The sequence below is a fragment of the Aethalodelphis obliquidens genome, unplaced genomic scaffold (assembly GCF_003676395.1).
Source record: "Aethalodelphis obliquidens isolate GAN/ISIS:26980383/991018 unplaced genomic scaffold, ASM367639v1 scaffold31, whole genome shotgun sequence".
Classification (NCBI taxonomy): Eukaryota; Metazoa; Chordata; class Mammalia; order Artiodactyla; family Delphinidae; genus Aethalodelphis; species Aethalodelphis obliquidens.
Genome location: NW_020837975.1, coordinates 2,331,198 through 2,351,210, shown reverse-complemented (window position 1 = coordinate 2,351,210; position 20,013 = coordinate 2,331,198). Strand labels below are relative to the sequence as shown.

The following is a 20,013-nucleotide window of genomic DNA, read 5'->3' as shown; positions in this document are numbered from 1 at the left end:
TTCTAGACCACTGCAAGTCACATGAATTTTTTGGTTTCCCAGTGCATATAAAAGTTATGTTTATACTATACTGTGGTCTATTAAGTGAGCAACAACATTATGTCTAAAAGAAGTCTTAATTAAAACATACCTTGGGACTTGCCTAGTGGCACAGTGGTTAAGAATCCGCCTGCCAATGCAGGGAACATGGGTTTGAGCCCTGGTCCAGGAAGATCCTATATGCCGTGGAGCAATTAAGCCCATGTGCCACAACTACTGAGCCTACGCTCTAGAGCCCGCGAGCCACAAGTATTGAGCCCGAGTGCCACAGCTACTGAAGCCTGCGCCTAGAGCTCATGCTCTGCAACAAGAGAATCCACTGCAATGAGAAGCCCGCACACTGCAACAAAGAGTAGCCCCCGCTCACCACAGCCGGAGAAAGCCCGCAGGCAGCAACGAAAACCCAATGCAGCCAAAAAAAAAAAACCCTATTGCTAAAAAAATGCTAACCACCTGAGCCTTCAGTGAGTCGTAATTTTTCTGCTAGGGGAGGGTCTTGCCTCCATGCTGATGGCTGCTGACTGATCAGCCTGGGGTTTGTTGAAGGCTGGGGTGGCTGCGGCAGTTTCTTAAAATAAGACAACAATGAAGTTTGTAGCATTGGTTGACTCTTCCTTTCATGAACGATTTCTCTGTAGCATGCAATGGTGTTTGATAGCATTTTACCCACGGTAGAACTTCTTTCAGAATTGGAGTCAGTCTTCTGAAACCCTGCTCCTGTGTTATCAGCTAAGCTTATGTAATATTCGAAATCCTTTGTTGTCATTTCAACAATCTTCACAGCATCTTCACCAGGAGTGCGTTCCTTCTCAAGAAACCACTTTCTTTTGGCTCATCCATAAGAAGCAACTCCTCACCCATTCAAGTTTTATCCTGAGATTGCAGCAATTCAGTCACATCTTCAGACTCCAGTTCTAATTCTAGTTCTCTTGCTGTTTCCACCACATTTGCAGTTCCTTTGTCTACTGAATTCTTGACCCCTCAAAGTCATCCATGAGGGTTGGAATCAACTTCTTCCAGACTCCCGTGGATGTTGATATTTTGCTTTCTTCACATCTTCCCAGTCATGAATGTCCTTCATGATATCTAGAATGGTGAATCCTTTCTAGAAGGTTTTCAATTTAGTTTGCCCAGATCCATCAGAGGAATCACTACCTATGGCAGCTGTAGCCTTACGAAATTTATTTCTTAAATAATAAGACTTGAAAGTCAAAATTGCTCCTTGATCCATGGACTACAGAATGAATATTACATTAGGAGACATAAAAACAAAATGAATCTCATTGTACATCTGCATCAGAGCTCTTGGGTGACCAGGTGCATTGTCAATGAGCAGTAATATTTTGAAAGGATCTTCTGAGCAGTAGGTCTCAAAAGTGGGCTTAAAATATTCAAGAAACCATATTGCTGTCATCCAGGCTTTGTTCTTACATTTATAGAGCATAAGCAGGGTCAATTTAGCTTAATTCTTTTTCTTTCTTTTTTTAAAAATAAATTTATTTATTTATTTTTGGCTGCATTGGGTCTTTGTTGCTGCGTGCGGGCTTTCTCTAGTTGTGGTGAGCAGGGGTACTCTTCGTTGCAGTGCATGGGCTTTTCATTACAGTGACTTCTCTTGTTGCAGAGCACGGGCTCTAGGCGCACGGGCTTCAGTAGTTGTGGCATGAGGGCTCAGTAGTTGTGGCTCACGGGCTCTAGAGCACAGGCTCAGTAGTTGTGGCTCACGGGCTTAGTTGCTCTGCAGCATGTGGGATCTTCCGGACCAGGGATTGAACCCGTGTCCCCTGCGTTGGTAGGCGGATTCTTAACCACTGCACCACCAGGGAAGTCCTAGCTTAATTCTTAAGGGCCCTAGGATTTTCAGAATGGTAAACGAGCATTGTATTCAAGTTAAAGTCACCAGCTGCATTAGCCCCTAACAAGAGAGTCAGCCTGTCCTTTGAAACATTGAAGCCAGGCATTGACTTCTCTCTATATGTGAAACTGCTAGATGGCATCTTCTTGCAATAGAAGGCTGTTTTGCCTACACTGAAAATCTTTTGTTTAGTGCAGCCACCTTCATGAATTATCTTAGGACTTATCTTCTGGATGACTTGCTGCAGCTTCTACATCAGCACTTGCTGGTTCACCTTACACTTTAATGCTATGGGGACGGCTTCTTTCCTTAAACCTCATGAACCAACCTCTGCTAGCTTCAGACTTTGCTTCTGCAGCTTCGTCACCTCTCTCAGTCTTCATAGAATTGAAGGCAGTTAGGGCCAGGCTCTGGATTGGGCTTTGGCTTAAGGGAATATTGTGGTCATTTGATTTTCTATGCAGAGACTCAGACTTTCTCCATATCAGCAATAATGTTGTTTCACTTTCTTATCATTCATTTGTTCACTGCAGTAGCACTTTTAATTTCGTTCAAGAACTTTTCCTTTGCATTCACAGCTTGGGTAACTTTGTGGTGCAAGAGGCCTAGCTTTCAGCCTGTCTTGGCTTTTGACATGCCTTCCTCACTAAGCTTAATCATTGCTAGCTTTTGATTTTAAAAAACGTGAGACTCTTCCTCTCACTTGGACATTTAGAGGCCATTGTAGGGTTATTAATTGGCCTAATTTCAATATTGTGTCTCGGGGAAAAGGGAGGCAGGAAGGGAGGGGAGAAGACGGGGGAAGGGCCAGTCGGTGTGGCAGTCAGAACACACACAACATTTATCAGTTAAGTTTGCCTTCTTGTATGGGCATGGTTCATGGCACCCCCAAACAATTACAATAGTAACATCAAAGATCACCATAACAAATAAAATAATGATGGAAAAGTTTGAAATATTGCGAATATTAACGAAATGTGACACAAAGTTAACAAATGCTGTTGGAAAAATGACATCGATGAGCTCCCTCAATGCAAGGTTGCCACCAACCTTCAGTTTGTAAAAAACACAGTATCTGCAAAGCACAGTAAAGCAAAGTGCAGTGAAACAAGGTGTGCATGCCATGTTTGACAGCAAGCAGCATATAAAGAAGACGATTAGGATTTAAGATAGAAACATGCTGACCTGGATAAGGTAGTCAGTACAACCTCTTAGTAAGTCCAGCTTTCCTGATTGCACATCATTTTTATTCACTGAGCAGCCTTGACATATTTGTAAAAAACCACTAATGCGTACATTCATATAGAACAACAGCAGTCAAAGAATTTTCATGCACTTTACTTTTGATTCTGCTTAACATCCCTGTGAGTTTTCAGATTAATAGGCAGATTTGGGGAAGTCGGTCTACTTCCCCAAGATTTAAGCAACAACCTGGTGTTACCTGCACGAGAACTGCCTTGTTCTGCCTTCTAATCTGGTACTTTTCCTCTAGAAACATTTTTTTCTAGTATTTGTTTTTCCTTATAGAGTTTTCTGTTGTATCCAGTGTTCTGTTCTTTTTCTCTTGTTTGACTCATCATTTATGCCTTTTCTAAACATAATAGGAGGAAACACCAACTGGAAGCCTCCCGTCAACTGTAAGATCTATAATTACCTAAACAAGATTGGGTGCTTCTTCCTTCATCCTCGCTGTAGTAAAAGAAAAGATGCTGCTGATTTTGCCATATGTATGCATGTGAGTCACTGTTTTATTCAAAATCAAACGTGCATTTGGATTTTTTCCCCTCTTGAATCATAATGACACTGTAGATTCCTTTTCAGTGTTGTGCTTTTTGTATAAAACCTTTTGCATCAGGTTCTACTTATGACTGTTGAGGGCAGGAGTCCATAGCATGTGTTTACTGCTTCATCCCCAGTTCCAGCAGACTCTCAGCTACTCATAGTGCACCCTCAGCTATTTCTAGAATAAATTATCAGGAGATGACACTCCTTGATGCGTGAGGCACTTTCACATTTTAATATCTCTGAAATGGGGGGGCACCATAGCAGTCACTGTTGACCCAGATGGAATTTGCATTTGCTTCTGTCTCTGCTAGTCACCTGGAGAAACAACCCACCTGAGACCCAGTTTAAATTAAATTCTCTGCTTAAGGGTTTCTGTGTCACACTGATACTCTGCAAACTTGTTGACTGCTGCTTATGTTTTAAACCACAGATAGTTTCTTTTTCCATCTAGCCAGTTCTAAGATTGAGTTATGCAAATTACTTTGCTTACCTTTTCTCTATGGCAGATTCATTTTTTATTTACCCTCAGGTTGAGCGCGTAGCCCTGTTAGTGTTCCACCTTTATGTGGGGGCCTCCTGTTATATTCTTTTTGGCTTTCTCTTTCTTTCTTTCTTAGTGGCATATAAAAGAGCTTATCTTATAATTGACAGCATTTTATATTTGATTAAATATGGTATATTTCATTTATGAACGAGATCTTTATATCATACTTTGGTGGGAGGTTGAGCGCGTAGCCCTGTTAGTGTTCCACCTTTATGTGGGGGCCTCCTGTTATATTCTTTTTGGCTTTTTCTTTCTTTCTTAGTGGCATATAAAAGAGCTTATCTTATAATTGACAGCATTTTATATTTGATTAAACATGGTATATTTCATTTATGAACGAGATCTTTATATCATACTTTGGTGGGAGCAAGGGAACAAGCTAAATACACGTTTCTAGGTATGTGTTCATTCTGAAATAGCTGTAACTTGACTGGAAGCTCAGATGCTGATCTTTATCAACTTGTGCCATTTTTTCCAACTTAGGCTGGCCGTCTGGATGAACAACTGCCCAAGCAGATTCCTTTCACCATCCTCTCAGGAGATCAAGGTTTTCTGGAGCTAGAGAATCAATTTAAGAAGACTCAGAGGCCAGCACATATACTCAACCCTCACCACTTAGAGGGAGATATGATGTGTGCCTTGTTAAATAGCATATCTGATACAACCAAAGGTATGCAGCTGTAGCCACAGTGCCAACTGCCCAAGAGGAAGAGACTTCACTTCACTTATTGATGAGAAACCAATAAACTGCTCTCCACTAGTGCCCTGCTGCCTGCTCACTAAACCGCCACGCGCTCATGCTTCTATCGTATTTTTTCTCTTATCTCACTTTAACTTTTGAGTGTATTAGAAGGAGAATGAATTCATAATATTTTAGAGCCCATTTTTAATCTAATGAATAAAATTTATATTCATATATTTAAAATATATACTTATGGTTTGAAATATGCTAGTATAGTTTTGCAAAGCTCAGAATCCAGATCTTCATTTCATTTCTAAAATTCTAAATTTATCTTCAGTTTTTCAGAAAGCAAAGTGCTTATAGGAGAAATCAGAAAGCAATAAATGCTAATATGGCAATACCAAAAAATAAAAAAATAAAAATTTAAGAGGTTGACAGTGACAAAATGATGCCCTGAAAGATCTTTATTGCCTTGAAGGGCTAGGCATCCGCTGTCCTACACTCTTCTCTGCCTTTTTGAGATTGTTCAATGAAAGGGCATGCTGATGTCCAATTTCACTAACCAGTATTTAAGAAAGGATGTAATTCTAGGGATCCAGATGGGTTTTGGTTTTGGTTTTTGTAATTTCTGAAATGTGGGTAGGAGAGAATAAAAGAGTAATTTTTAAATATCCTAATAATTTGCAGCCATGAATATGGTTTGAAGGTATTGATGAATGACCTCAATGAAAAACTGACTACTTTTTGGAATTTTTATTATATGCCTTTAAATTGTCCAAGTGTGCTCTCCTCCTAGCTATTTTCTTCTTTCTACATATATAGAGCCACATTTTGATTGAAGATCTATTCTGAAGAACTTTGCTCTAACCACTCACTGCGTTGGATCAATTCACTTTGCAAAGTTAGGAACCATTAAGCTACTGGCACAATTGTGCTCTTTAAAGAAAAATCAGCTCTGTTTTGCATATTTATGTCATGATTCAGTACTGAATTTTGTCTTCCTATTCTGTAGTTTCTGTTTTCATTCACTTGCTTTTTCTGTCTGGTGGGTTTTTTTCTTTTCTTTCTTTTCTTAAAATTTTTAATTAATTTTTTTTATTGCAGTATAGTTGATTTAAAATGTTGTGTTAGTTTCTGCTGTACAACAAAGTAAGTCAGTTATACATATACATATATCCACTCTTATTTATTTATTTATTATTTTTAAAATATTTATTTATTTGGCCGTGTGGGGTCTTAGTTGCGACATGTGGGATCTTCATTGCAGCATACAGCCTTCTCTCTAGTTCTCTAGTTGCGGTGTGTGGGCTTCTCTCTAGTTGTGGCGTGCGGGTTTTCTCTCTCTAGTTGTGGCCCATGGGCTCCAGGGTGCGTGGGCTCTGTAGTTTGTGGCACGTGGGCTGTCTCGTTGAGGTGCACAAGCTCAGTAGTTGTGGTGCGTGGGCTTAGTTGCCCCATGACGTGTAGGATCTTAGTTCCCTGACCAGGGATTGAACCTGCGTCCCCCACATTGGAAGGCAGATTCTTTACCATTGGACCACCAGGGAAGTCCCTATTCACTCTTTTTAAAATTCTGTTCCCATATAGGTCATTACAGAGTATTAAATGGAGTGCCCTATGTGTCTGTGGCTTTTTTTAACCTCTTTTTCTCCCATTCTTTTACCATCCCTTTCCCGATCCTTAACAACATCTACTTAATATCTTGAAAAATATTAAAATTTTTACCTTTGCTACCTAGGCCCACCCCCTTTTCTTCCTCCTATGCTGCTGCTCTGGGGAGCATTTCTTTTGTAATTTAGAACATGAGACCTGTAATGGATTTGCCTTTCTTTCAACTTTATTTGGAATGAGAGCTACATATGAGTAGGTCTGCATGGGTATATTAGGGTTGGAGGTAAAGTATAGGTTATTGTTATATACCGATGTTCTTTTCTTAATGTCTCTTATGCTCTAGCCTTTTTTTTTTTTGACATATACTTTAATTTCCTTTTTCACTCATCAGTGTCATAAACCACTCTCTATGTCAGAATATAGAATTCTCTAGGTATTTTTTTTTTAATCATTCATTTGTAATCAGTGCTCATTTGAACTTACTGCTCTTTGGGGACACATGTATACTTTATTCTGAATTTTTGTGAAATACAGAGACCATGCAGTGCATAAAGAAGGGCATGGTCTTTGATTCGAATACTGACTTCTGCTTCTTAGCTGTGCGATTTCAGGCAAGTTACTCAACTTTTTCTGAGTCTCACTTTTCATATCTATAAGGTTGTAAGAATTAGTGATACGTATAGTGTCTAGCATAGCATAGGAAAGAGCATAGGTGCTCAGTAAATAGCAGCTATTATTAATTATTACTACTGTAAAAAGGAAATATGGTTACTAGCCACTATATATTTTTTTACTTTTTCTTTCCAGTTTTTTCATTGTAGTAAAATATACATAAGATTTACCATCTTAACCATTTTGAAGTCTCCAGTTGAGTGGTATTAACTGCATTTACATTGTTGTGCAGCCATCACCGCCATCCATCCCCAGAACTCTTTTCATCTTGCAAAACTGAAACTCCATACCCACTAAACAACCCCACACTCCCCTTTCCCCAGCTCCTGGCAGCCACCATTCTGTTTCCTGTCTATGAATTTGACTACTCTAAGTATGTCGTGTAAGTTAAATCATGCAGCCTTTGTATTTTTGTGACTGGCTTATTTCACTGAGCAAAATGTCCTCAGGTTTCACCCATGTTGTAGCCTATGTCAAAATGTCCTTCCTTTTTAAGGGTGAATAATACTCCATTGTATGTATATACCCCCTTTTGCTTATCCATTTATCCATTGATGGACACTTGGGTTGCGTCCATGCTTCAGCTATTATGAATCATGCTGTTGTGAACATGGGGATACAGACATCTCTTCGAGATCCTCCTTTCAGTTCTTATGAGTATATACCCAGAAGTGGAATTGCTGGATCATATGGTAATTCTATTTCTAATTCATTCATTCATTTATGGCTATGTCAGTCTTCGTTGCTGCTCAAGGGCTTTTTCTAATTGCGGTGAGTGGGGGCTACTCTTTGTTGCGGTGCATGGGCTTCTCATTGTGGTGGCTTTTCTTGCTGCGGCGCACGGGCTCTAGGCGCGCAGGCTTCAGTAGTTGTGGCACGCAGGCTCAGTAGTTGTGGCTTGTGGGCTCTAGAGCGCAGGCTCAGTAGTTGTGGCGCACGGGCTTAGTTGCTCCGCGGCATGTGGTATCTTCCCAGACCAGGGCTCGAACCCATGTTCCCTGCATTGGCAGGTGTATTCTTAACCACTGCACCACCAGGGAAGTCCTTTTTCTAATTTTTTGAGAAATCTCCATACTAATTTTCCACATGGATTGTACCATTTTACATTCTCACCAGTAGTGCATAAGGGTTCCATTTTCTCTGCATCCTTGCCAACAATTGTTATTTTCTGACTTTTGTTTGTTTTTATAGTAGCCATCCTAATGGGTGCGAAGTGGCATCTCATTTTGTTTTTGATTTCCATTTCCCTAATGGTTAGTGATGTAGAGCATCTTTTCATGTGCTATAGCCACTACATTTTAAAAGTAATGAAAATTATTAAAATTAAGTGGCCAAAGAAGTGTAGTCTTTAAGTCACATATTTTATTTAGGTCTGGATTTAAAGATGCTTTTATAACTCTAAAATTTAAAAAAATATTATGCTGAATCACAGTATGTTCAGATTCAGTTTAAGACAAATTTTTTTCTTCATGGAAGATTGAAAGGCATCAAACTGCCTGCTAATAAACTTTATAATAAGAAAAATCAAAGAACAGTGACTTTCTTGGGTAACTTTATTCCTTCACCTTTCCTAATAAATGGCTTTCTGAATAGTAGAGTAACAGTCTTTGTTAAGAAATGATATTTAATATGTATTGTGACTGAGAAACATCTCTCAGTGTCCACAAATACTGCAGTTCGTGTTGGGCCTGTAGTGTAGTTTTGGTTACCACGAGAATGCCAGGGTAACTCCTTTCATCTAGCTTAACCCCGTGTGCTATCTTCAGATCTGACAACCAGTTATTTTAAGGCAGTGTGGTTTGCGGGTAGGCGTCGATGGACCTTTTTGGGAATCTGAAAAAAGCTTTCCAAACCTCTTTCCCCCAAATGGACATGTACAGTAAGTCCCCTACATATGAACCTTCAAGTTGCAAACTTTACAAACGTGCATTCGCATGTCCAATCACGTAAGTTACTTCACGTGTCTGGCATACCTTGTCACATGCGTGCGTCCTCTACAAGTGGTTGTGTTTTTGTGTACTTTACTGTACATTACTATATAGAGTACAGTAGTACAGTATCTTTATTTCAAGCCCAGGATGTCCAGAAGCAAGCGTAAAAGCAGCGGTGATGTAGCTGGTACTACTGTACTTTTCAAGGTACTGTATTGTAAGATTAAAAATGCTTTCTTTATTTTTTGTGTTTATGTATTATTTGTGTGAAAAGTATTATAAACCTATTGCAGTACAGTATTATATAGCTGATTGTGTTAGTTGGGTACCTAGGCTAATTTTGTTGGACTTACGAACGCGCTCTCGGAACGGAACTTGTTTGTATGTAGGGGACTTACTGTACATACAATATCACGTACAGCTTCGGGCATCTGTCGTTTCAAGGCTCCTAGTTACCAACCAGCCACCCCACAAATTCTCTTACAAGTAACACACAGTGAGAAGTTCTCTCATGTTTTATAAGCATTGTGATGATTTTTCACGTTTTTAAAATCTCTGCCATAGCATAGACAAATGATACAAGCTTGAACCTCTTATTTCTTTATAACTTTTCAGAAATTTTCCATTATTAGGACCATAAAGTGGTTTTATTACTCCTGTGTAAACAGGAAGAATCTATTGAATAGTGTTGTCAGAATCAGTGATCATATGGTATCTTATACTTTCTTTTTTGCCAGTTTTTCAGTTAATTGAAAGTTTTTTCAGGAGATACTTATTTCAGTAGAAATAGAGGTATTGGGAAGTTGCTGGCTCCATGTATGAATGTCAGTCATTTGGTCATAAGGTCTTATTATATCTTTGCTTGGTAGGGAGAGGACAGGTAAGTAGTGCTACTGCTGCTACTTTGTTAGATCTCTGACTTGGGTTAAATCAGTTACCCTCTCTAGCAAGGTGAGCCTTTATACTAAGTTTGAGATTTGAATGTGTCATGGTTTTTGCCCTTTAAACTCACTCTCCTTCTATGCATCAGGGTTCCAGCACCAACGTTTTGATTACAGCTATGATATATGTGTAAATCCCTGTAGAGATGTGTAAAAATACTAATCTGTCCTGAATTGACACCTTTGGGTCCCTTATCCTTCATCAGTTCTATTTTATATTGTACTCATTTTCACCTTTTAAAAATTTACCAAGATACATGGATCCTTTCTAGTGATCCTAGTCAGAGGAGCCAGGTAGACTTTTTCTTCTTTTATGCTTTTCACACTTTATTCACAAATATGTGTTCATTCTAACTCAAGCCTCATGTTTCAAAGATGCAGATACCACTTGTCATTTCAATTGTTGTTTTAAAGAAGTAAAAGGAACTAACCTTTATTAAGGACCTACTGTGTGCCAGCCACCATGCTAGCTGCCTTTTGTATTTGTAGTGTTTGAAGATGTTTGAACATGTTCAAAGAACTTCTGCGTGTTGTTTAATCCTCTTTTCAACGCTGTGAGTTAGGATATATTAGATCGCCCCTTTTCATAGATGAGGGAGCAGAGGCCCAGGAAGGTTAAAATAGCTGCCTGAGGCCACACAGCCATCACCTGTGAAGGCTGAGGCTTTCACTGACACAAAGCCCTGATTTTATTATGTAGAGAATCCATTGTGCATTGTTCGCTCTTACCATGTCCTTGAGGAATGAAGATGAGACGCTCTGTTGCAGTCTAACGGCAGTGCAGAGTGTGTATAGATGAAAATAACATTTAGGAAGATGCTTTTTTTTTTTTTTTTTTCCCCTAGAAGGTAAAAAGATTTGATTGTGGGTTCTGGGGGTTCTGGTACTTTAAAAAGTAAGCTGATTATGTGTCAAGCATAGCCAACTTATCATTGTAAGTTCTCTGGGATCTTTTGTCTTGTAAGTAAAGCAAGAAGCCCCATTTTCTTTTCTTCAGACTGTAGAAATGCAGTCTCAGTGTGAGGGCAGGCTGAATTAAAGGGACCACGCTAGCACCATTTTTATTTACCCCGTGACGCTGCTCCTGGCTTGTAGTATGCTCTTTGTAAAATAAAATAACTATGGTACTTGTTTTTACTGTCTTGACCATACATTTTAAGGTTTTGTTTGTTTGTTTGCTTTTACTTTCCAGAGTGTTGTGTTGTTATTGGACCTACTTCAACCACATTCTTGATGACTGAATTTCTGAGTTGCCATTTTCTACTATTTCATTAGTCACCGCCATTGCTTATATAAAAAAATTCTCTGGGCTCTTAAAGATCTGTTTATGTAATAGAACTTGCCTGTATCTTGTAGGTTAGTTCAAGAACATTGTTTGCTTTATGTAAACAGTTTTTAAAAACACAGTTTTGTGTATTCAGTTGTTTATAGTTCTTCAGTAATTAAACATCTTCCTTCCAGTTTTATGTAAAGTTTGAACTTTCCTAGAATATTTTTTCTTAGGTAATGCAAGGAGGGACTTGAGCATAGGCTGTTATGAATTAGTGAATTTAAATTGAAAACAGACTTTACTGTGCTTTGACATGATTTTTGTTGAATCTGAACACTGTCCTTGGGCTGTCTGGTTTATGGCCCTGGGACTTTGTTATGTCTGTTTGGTTTGTGTCTTCATTTTGGAATGAATGGGATGAAGGCATTAAGTATGGTTGGTACCAATTATACAGGTTTTTAAAGCCATCTTAAAAGTTGAACATACTAATTCACCCATGCTGTGAAAGTGTAGGTGATTGAAGCAGTGGCATGCCCTATATGAAATAGTTGTTGAACCTAATTCTAAGCATCTATCTGCCTGCTTGCTCAGCCTGTTGATGAGACTATATAGGTTGTTGCTTTGGGCACCATCCTAAAAATCTATATGATACAGTTAATTCTGTGCAAGGTACTGAAAAATAGGGAAAAAATTCATGATTTTCTCTGTTCTACAGATGGGGGGCTGATTGAGGCAAACGAAACCTTTAAAAATTTTTACAACCTAGTGTCAAGCTAAACCTTATGATTCAAACCTGCAGTTTTGCCTTAGGTCTTGGTTGCCATGATGAATTGTTTAGGCCAGTTACCACATGCTGCTTTTGACTGGCCTTGACTTTGAATTGTAATAAAAGAAACCTTGGGTATTTTCTCTTTGTTCCTAATGTTTTAAGACTAAATTTTTTGTTCTTCACATTGTAAATGTAATGTTTTATTTCACTAAAACACAGCTTGAAATATTTGAAGTAGTAGGTGTATATAACATATTATAGAAAAAGCAATAGTTTTTTTTGCTGGAATAGCAAAAGGTGACTCGTAATAAATTTTTGCAGCAAAGGAATATAAGAGAAATATAGTGGTTTTTATTTATAAACAGTGATATATTGATAAATTTTTAAATGTATATTGTTAGTTTTTATATATTTTCACAGAAGCAAATACGTCCATGTGATTTGTATTGAATACACAATCAGGGTTATTTAAACCCTGATTCAGTCACTCTGATAGAAATTGATTTAAATGTAGTTAAGGTGGAAAGCCAAATTCTGGGTCCCTGATGGTACCACGTTCATATTTTAAGTGACTTTTGTAATACCCGGTCAGTCATGTCATTATTTTAAAGCCTTAGGTCTCTCAGTAAGCATATAAGGCATCAAGTGAGTTTGTGCCATGCAGAGACACTGTTAATATAAATCTATGGTCTCTATAGAGATGAATGCATATGATTTTCAAAATACAGGAGAATTTTATCTGTCATCATTAAAAATCTTTTAAAGATGATTTCATGCAAATGAAACTTCGGAGTTTATTTGCTAGATCCAAATAAACATACTAGCTTTTTAAAATACACAGTTTTTAAAAATATACTAGGATTTTATATTTCCTCAACATGCAAAAAGAACTTTTTCAAATAATTTTTTGAATATGGAGCCAAAATCAAATTGCCTATTTCATTCATTTTTATCTTTTTCTCAATTTAAGTAATATTATTTGGTAAGCATTAAAAAACACACAAATCTCTAAGGAAAGTTGTGTAATACTAATGGATTGTAATTAGTAAGCTTGGGTATGGGAGAAGTCATTGAAAGTCACATTGTCTTAGAATACATAAATTATGGCACAAAACTTTTTCAGAAGTACATTTGAATTTATTCTTCTTTACAGAATGTGACAGTGATGATAACCTGGGTATGAAGAGTACTTCAATGGGAGAAGAATTCAGATCCACAGAAGGTAACCTAATCCCTTCCTGACTGTATCTGTATGTTTTTTTTAAATTTCTCCCTCTTTCACTTCATCCCTCCTACCACTGAGTATAAAAAAAAAAAAAATTGTTCTCTCATTTAAAGGATAGTTTGCATTTCCTCGTGTAAGATGATTTAGGGGCTAAAAGAGAAATCAGCCAGTCGACTGCCTGGTTTTGTAAATAAGGTTTTATTGGAGCTCAGCCACACTCTGTTGTGTAAGTATTGTCTGCGCTGTTGCTTTGATGTCGCAAGAGCAAGGGTGAGTAGTTGTGATACAAATAATAGATCCTCCCCCACCCCGCAACCAAGCCTAAAATAAATATTTTCTGACCCTTTGCAGAAAAAGTTGCTGTTCCAGGGATAGGAGAAGATTTTGGTGTCCTAATTTTTATTTATTTTGAGTAGTATTAAATTAAGAATATTAAAGTTTTGCAGTAGAACTATAAAAGCAAGCACTTACAGCTGAATATTAGTGGACTTTTTAAATAAATTAATTATGTTTCCCTCCTCTTAAAGGAAAAGGTATTTCCTTCCATAGGTTAAAGAGAACTTTTTATATTACTTCACATCAAATAATTTACTTGCTGTACCACTATTTGGTTGTGACATAAGTCCAGTTTTTACTATGGTTTTTCCATAACAGACTGTGCTTTTTAATAACCTGGGGGGAAGTGAAACAACAGATTTTGGAAAATACTTGAACCTTCACTAAAGTAGTTGAAACTTTTCTTTTGGCATCTTTGACATTCAAGGACGACAGTAGGAGTCATAGTATAGTTCCAGTGTAGTATTTGTTGGTGGAGATTTGAGAGTGGAAATGTGTAATTAGAGAGGGAAACGTAGCAACAAGCACACACAGAATGGCCACCTGGTTTGTTTCTGCACGTCTCCTTGCGCTCTCCTAGAGTACAATTAGTCTGACTAGGAGCACACTGGATCTTTGTGCTATCTGGGGTTGGAAATTTGACTGTGGCAGTGGAACTGATTCATCCATTCAGTGAAGTAGAAGACTGATCTTTCCCTCTTATAGTCAAAATTCACTGGTTAAACAAAGTTGGCAATAAATCTGCAGCCTAATTGGAAGCAAGTTTTCTGACCAACTTGTTTTCCCAACATGGTCTTGCAAGGTCTGGCTCAGTGCTTAGCAGCCACATAATGATGAGTTAAACAGGTGAAAGAACATTTTGTGAGTTTTAAACAAAAACTGCCAGCTAAGTTGTTTATCAAGGCCATGAAAAGATAAACACCGTTGAGCATCTAAGTAGCTCAGACTTTGCAACCTTCATGTACTACCCATGACTAATCCCATGGAAAATGCCAAACAAAATTATAACTTTTAAATAAACACACTTGAGAAACCTCCACAGTTCTGTGGGCTCCTAGCTAACCCAGGAAATCTGAGATGTGTATAAATGAATATGTACCAGAATTTCTAGTGTTTTGTTATCTATGTAATACATTTTATGGTTGGGAGATTTTGAGAGTTTTTACATCTTTATCATGTCTTAGTTTGGAAGAAGGATTACCGTTAATGGATTCAAGAAAAGATACTTCAAACTTTTAACTAGTTGTTCTATGAAGAAAGGATATAATGCTCTAATTTCAAGAAAAATCAAAGTGGTGTTACGTGTGTGTTTTCTTTCATTTCCTGATGCTTTATGTAAAATGAGTGTGAGAAGCACATAGTGTTACACTTGTAAGTTAGGGAGTGTGGCCTCCTCTGTACTTGCCTCTAATACCTTCCTTTGCCCCTTCTTTTCCCCCAACAAGAACTAGCTCAAATATCATCTCTTAGGTTGAACCATATAGAATTACCAATTTTGTAGACAGTTTTGTTTGATCAGTGCCTCTTAGATCTTCCATTTTTAGAGACAGCTACCCACTACCACTCCTAGAATTCCTCCAATTTAAACATTTTTTTTGTTTGCATCTCTCATCCCCACCAGACCATGAGCTCCTCAAGGAGTAGGATCATGTTTCATTTATCTTTATTTCAACAACACCTAGCACAGTGTTTAGCACTAAATGATTGTTGAATGAATAAACTTATAACACATTAGAGCTACGAGGACCCATCTCCCTATAACTGAATAAAGGAAATTTAGACAGAGGCCATTTGGCTGGGAGAATATTGGGTGATTTTGTTGACCCTGCACCATGGGAGCAAAGTGATGTTCTAGTCTAGACCTAATAGCAAAACTCAAAAAAGTATAAGTAACTTCTCAAATCTCTTCTCATTCCTTCCCTTCCCAACACAACACTTTAAAAGCCTGACAAATGAGTGGCAAAAAGCAGGATCAATTTGCTTATGATCTTTTTGCCTTGAGGAAAGGCAATTTCTCTTGTCGCCACGTCTCTGCCCACCATGATTTATCTCCAGTCTTCTGTCTCATTCTTTGTTGTTCTCTGTAGACCTGTATCAGATTGTAACTACCCAAGTCAATCATAAAGGTCCTATTTTATCTCAGCTCTGCTGCTTACAAGTTATATAATATTGTGCAAGTCCCTTAATTTCACTGTGTGTCAGTTTCCTCAGGAATACTAGTATACCTACCTTACTAGAGTAGCCTGGCACATGGTAAGCAGTGTATGTATTGGTTGCTGCCGCTGTTATTGTGACTTATTTATTTATTTATTTTTGGCCACACAGCTTGCAGGATCTTAGTTCCCCGACCAGGGATTGAACCTGTGCCTTTGGCAGTGAAAGTGCAGAGTCCTAACCACTAACAAGAGAATTCCCTATGATTTTGATCATTATCATTAGTCACTGTTACCTGCATGTAAGGTGTGCTCTGGAAGCATGCACACTTAACAGAGGTATTCTGACTCAAATCCTTGGAAAAGAAAGAAGACAGCATTATGTGGATGATTGCCAATGCAAAACAGTCTTTCTGTAAATGTCAGCAATTTGCCTTAGAGTTCCTTCAATTAATAGCAGTCATCAATATAATTATTAATATTATAATGTAACATAAACAGTAAAACTCTATACTGTGGCCACAAAGAAAGGATAAGAGACTAGTGTGTTCAGTTTTAACTTCAATTAATGCTTATGAAAAATCTAATACTTTGAAAACTGCTCTTAATCTTAACAACTTATGAGAATCAGAATATTCTCCTTATTTTACATAAAAACTTAGTCTTCCAAACATTAAGTAATTTGTCTTCAGATTCACAGCCTCAAAATGATTGGAGCATGGTTCGATATAGGTCTTCTAACTCCCATTAGTGGGTTCTTTCTTATTTTGTCATATTACCTCTCTTTCAAAGAGAGTGAAATTAAGGCAGAGAGAAAAGAGAATAAGAGAAACATAGACTTAGACATATAAAAGAAAAACAAGGACATATTTGCCATAAATGTTCTTTATTTCTTCATATAGATTTGAGTCACTGTCTAATGTCCTTTCAGTTCAACTTGAAGGATTCCCTTAGCATTTCTTGCAGGGCAGATCTGCTAGTAAAAAACTCCTTTAGCTTTGTCTTGATTTCTTCTCCATTCTTTCTGGATATAGAATTCTTGCTTGACAGTTTTGGTTTTGTTTTCCCTTTCAGCACTTTAAATATATCTCACTGCCTTCTGGTCTCCATGATTTCTGATGAGAAATAAGCTATTAGTGTTATTAAAAATTTTACATGTGATGAGTTGCTTCTCTCTTGCTGTTTCTGTTGATTTTGGCTTTTGACAATTTGACTATAATTTGTCTCAGTGTGGATCTCTTTGAGTTTCTCCTGTTTGGAGTTTGTTGGGCTTCTTGGATGTGTAGATTTATATCTTTCATCAAATCTGGGACATTTAATTTGCTGATTCTTTTTTCTGTCTGCTTAATTTTGTTAAACTCCTGTAATGAATTTTTCATTTTAGTTGTACTTTACAGCTCCAGAATTTCTATTTGGTGGCCTTTCATAATTCCAATCTCTTTATGATATTCTCATTTTATTCATACATTGTTTTACTGGTTTCCTTTACTTCCTTGTCCATAGTTTACTCTAGCTCCTAGAACGTATGTAAGACAGTTGGTTTAAAGTCTTTGTTTAGTAAATTCAATGTCTTGGTGTCCTCAGGGATAATTTAACTCAATTTTTTTCACTTTGAGTGGGCCATACTTTCCTGTTTCTTTGTATTATCTGTGTTTTTGTTGTTGTTGAAAATTGGATGTGCAAATATTATAATGTAGTACCTCTGGAAATCAGATTCTACCTCTTCCCCAGAGTTTGCTGTTTGTGATTGTCAAAGGCTGCGGTTGTCCGTTTGTTTAGTTACTTTTCCAAACCATTTTTGCAATAACTGTATTCCTTGTCACATCTGGTCATTGAAGTCTCTGTTCCTTTAAGCTTTTGTTCAATTAGTGTTTTAACAGAGATTTCCTTGAATACCAGGAGCTAAAACAAAACAAAACAAAAAACAACCTCTCTCTGGTTTTGCAGATTGGCTGTGTGCTAGGGCCCTTCAGCATTTAGCCAGGCTTGCACTGAACCTACAGATCAGCCAGTGGTGAAGGCTTGGTGTCTTCTGAGGTATTTTCTGAGCATGCATCATGTCCTGGGTCCTAAATTCCCCAGTACACATAGGTGCTTTTGAATGCCCTGATTTCCCAAGGAAATTCTCTTCATGGCTTTTCTTTTCAGATATTAAGTGTTCTATTGTATGTCTCAACCATAATCTTTTACCCCAGGCTGTGGGCTTTTTATTTGTCTTACAGTGTTTCTGAGCAATGCAGCCTGCTTTTCTGCCCTGAGTGGGTTCTGAGCTTCGTAAAATAGAGATGAATGCCTTGTTTCAGTCCTTCAGGTAGCCCCCAGACAGATTAGAACAAACACAATAATTTGTGAGTTCTGCTCTGCTCTGTCTGGAACCAGGGACCAGGGTCCCACACTAGGAGTATGGGCTGCCATCTTCGAGGCTGCTGCGGAGGCACGGGGAGGTGGTGAGGAGAGGGCAAGTGAAAATACCATGAGGCTTTCCTACTGCTTTTATTTGCCTTTTTCTTGATTCAGTGTTTGCTTGGTTGCTGTGAATGTTTTCCAGACTTCTGACAAAGTCGTTTCTGACAGTTTCTGCTTGTGTTTCAGTATTTCTGTGTTTAGAGCTGCCTACTCTGCCATTTTGTTATATATTCACTCTAAGACCAATTTTATTTCTTCTTTAAATGTTTAAATGTTTCAGAGAATTCACTGGTAAAACTATTTGGGTCTGGAGTTTTCTTTCTGGGGAGTCTTTTAATAATAAATTTACTGTGCTCACTTCGGCAGCACATATACTAAAATTGGAACAATACAGAGAAGATTACCATGGCCCCTGTGCAAGGGTAACATGCAAATTCGTGAAGCATTCCATATTTTTAAAACTCTTAGAGGAAGATATAGGCAGAACACTCTATGACATAAATCACAGCAAGATCTTTTTTGACCCAACTCCTAGAGTAATGGAAGTAAAATAAAAAATAAACAAATGAGACCTAATGAAACTTAACAGCTTTTGCACAGCAAAGGAAACCATAAACAAGACGAAAAGACAACCCTCAGAATGGGAGAAAATATTTGCAAACGAAGCAACCAACAAAGGATTAATCTCCAAAATATACAAGTAACTCATGAAGCTCAATATCAAAAAATCAAACATCCCAATCCAGAAATGGGCGGAAGACCTAAATAGACATTTCTTCAAAGAAGACATACAGATTGCCCACAAACACATGAAAAGATGCTCAGCACCACTAATCATTAGAGAAATGCTAATCAAAACCACAATGAGGGACTTCCCTGGTGGTGCAATGGTTAAGAATCTGCCTCCCAATGCAGGGGACATGGGTTTGAGCCCTGGTCTGGGAAGATCCCATATGCTGCAGAGCAACTAAGCCTGTGTGCCACAACTACTGAGCCTGCGCTCTAGAGCCTGCAAGCCACAACTACTGAAGCCCGTGCGCCTAGAGCCCGTGCTCCACAAAAGAGAAGCCACCGCGATTAGAAGCCTGTGCACCGCTACGAAGAGTAACCCCCGCTCGCTGCAACTAGAGAAAGCCTGCATGCAGCAACAAAGACCCAATGCAGCCAAAATAAAATAAATAAATTTATTTTTTAAAAATGCAATGAGGTGTCACCTCACCCTGGTCAGAATGGCCATCTTCAAAAAATCTACAAACAACAAATGCTGGAGAAGGTGTGGAGAAAAGGGAACCCTCCTGCACTGTTGGTGGGAATGTGAATGGATACAGCCACTATGGAGAACAGTATGGAGCTTCCTTAAAAAACTAAAAGTAGAACTACCATATGACCCAGCAATCCCACTACTGGGCATATACCCTGAGAAAACCATAATTTAAAAAGATACATGTACCACAGTGTTCATTGCAGTACTATTTACAGTATCCAGGACATGGAAGCAACCTAAGTGTCCATTGACAGATGAATGGATAAAGAAGATGTGGCACATATACACAATGGACTATTACTCAGCGCTTAAAAGGAACAAAGTTGAGTTATTTGTAATGAGGTAGATGGACCTAGAGTCTGTCATACAGAGTGAAGTAAGTCAGGAAGAGAAAAACAAATACCATATGCTAAGACACATATATGGAATCTAAAAAAACAGTACTGATGAACCTAGTGGCGGGACAGAAATAAAGACACAGACATAAAGAATGGACTTGAGGACACAGGGTGGGAAGGGGAAGCTGGGAC

At 38.1% G+C, this 20,013-nt stretch overlaps 1 protein-coding gene and 1 non-coding gene across 2 annotated transcripts in view; both read left to right on the top strand.

Moving 5' to 3' along the window:
* Positions 1-20,013, top strand: part of ZNF451 (zinc finger protein 451) — an 84,367-nt gene that overhangs the window by 55,809 nt on the left and 8,545 nt on the right. The window contains exons 12-14 of the mRNA XM_027126855.1: positions 3,499-3,629; positions 4,707-4,893; positions 13,253-13,321. Of these exons, the coding sequence (XP_026982656.1) occupies positions 3,499-3,629; positions 4,707-4,893; positions 13,253-13,321 (387 nt within the window). The remainder of the gene's footprint in view (positions 1-3,498; positions 3,630-4,706; positions 4,894-13,252; positions 13,322-20,013) is intronic.
* LOC113631218 (U6 spliceosomal RNA) lies at positions 18,570-18,676 on the top strand. The gene has a single exon (XR_003437226.1). It is a non-coding gene; the product is annotated as a U6 spliceosomal RNA (small nuclear RNA).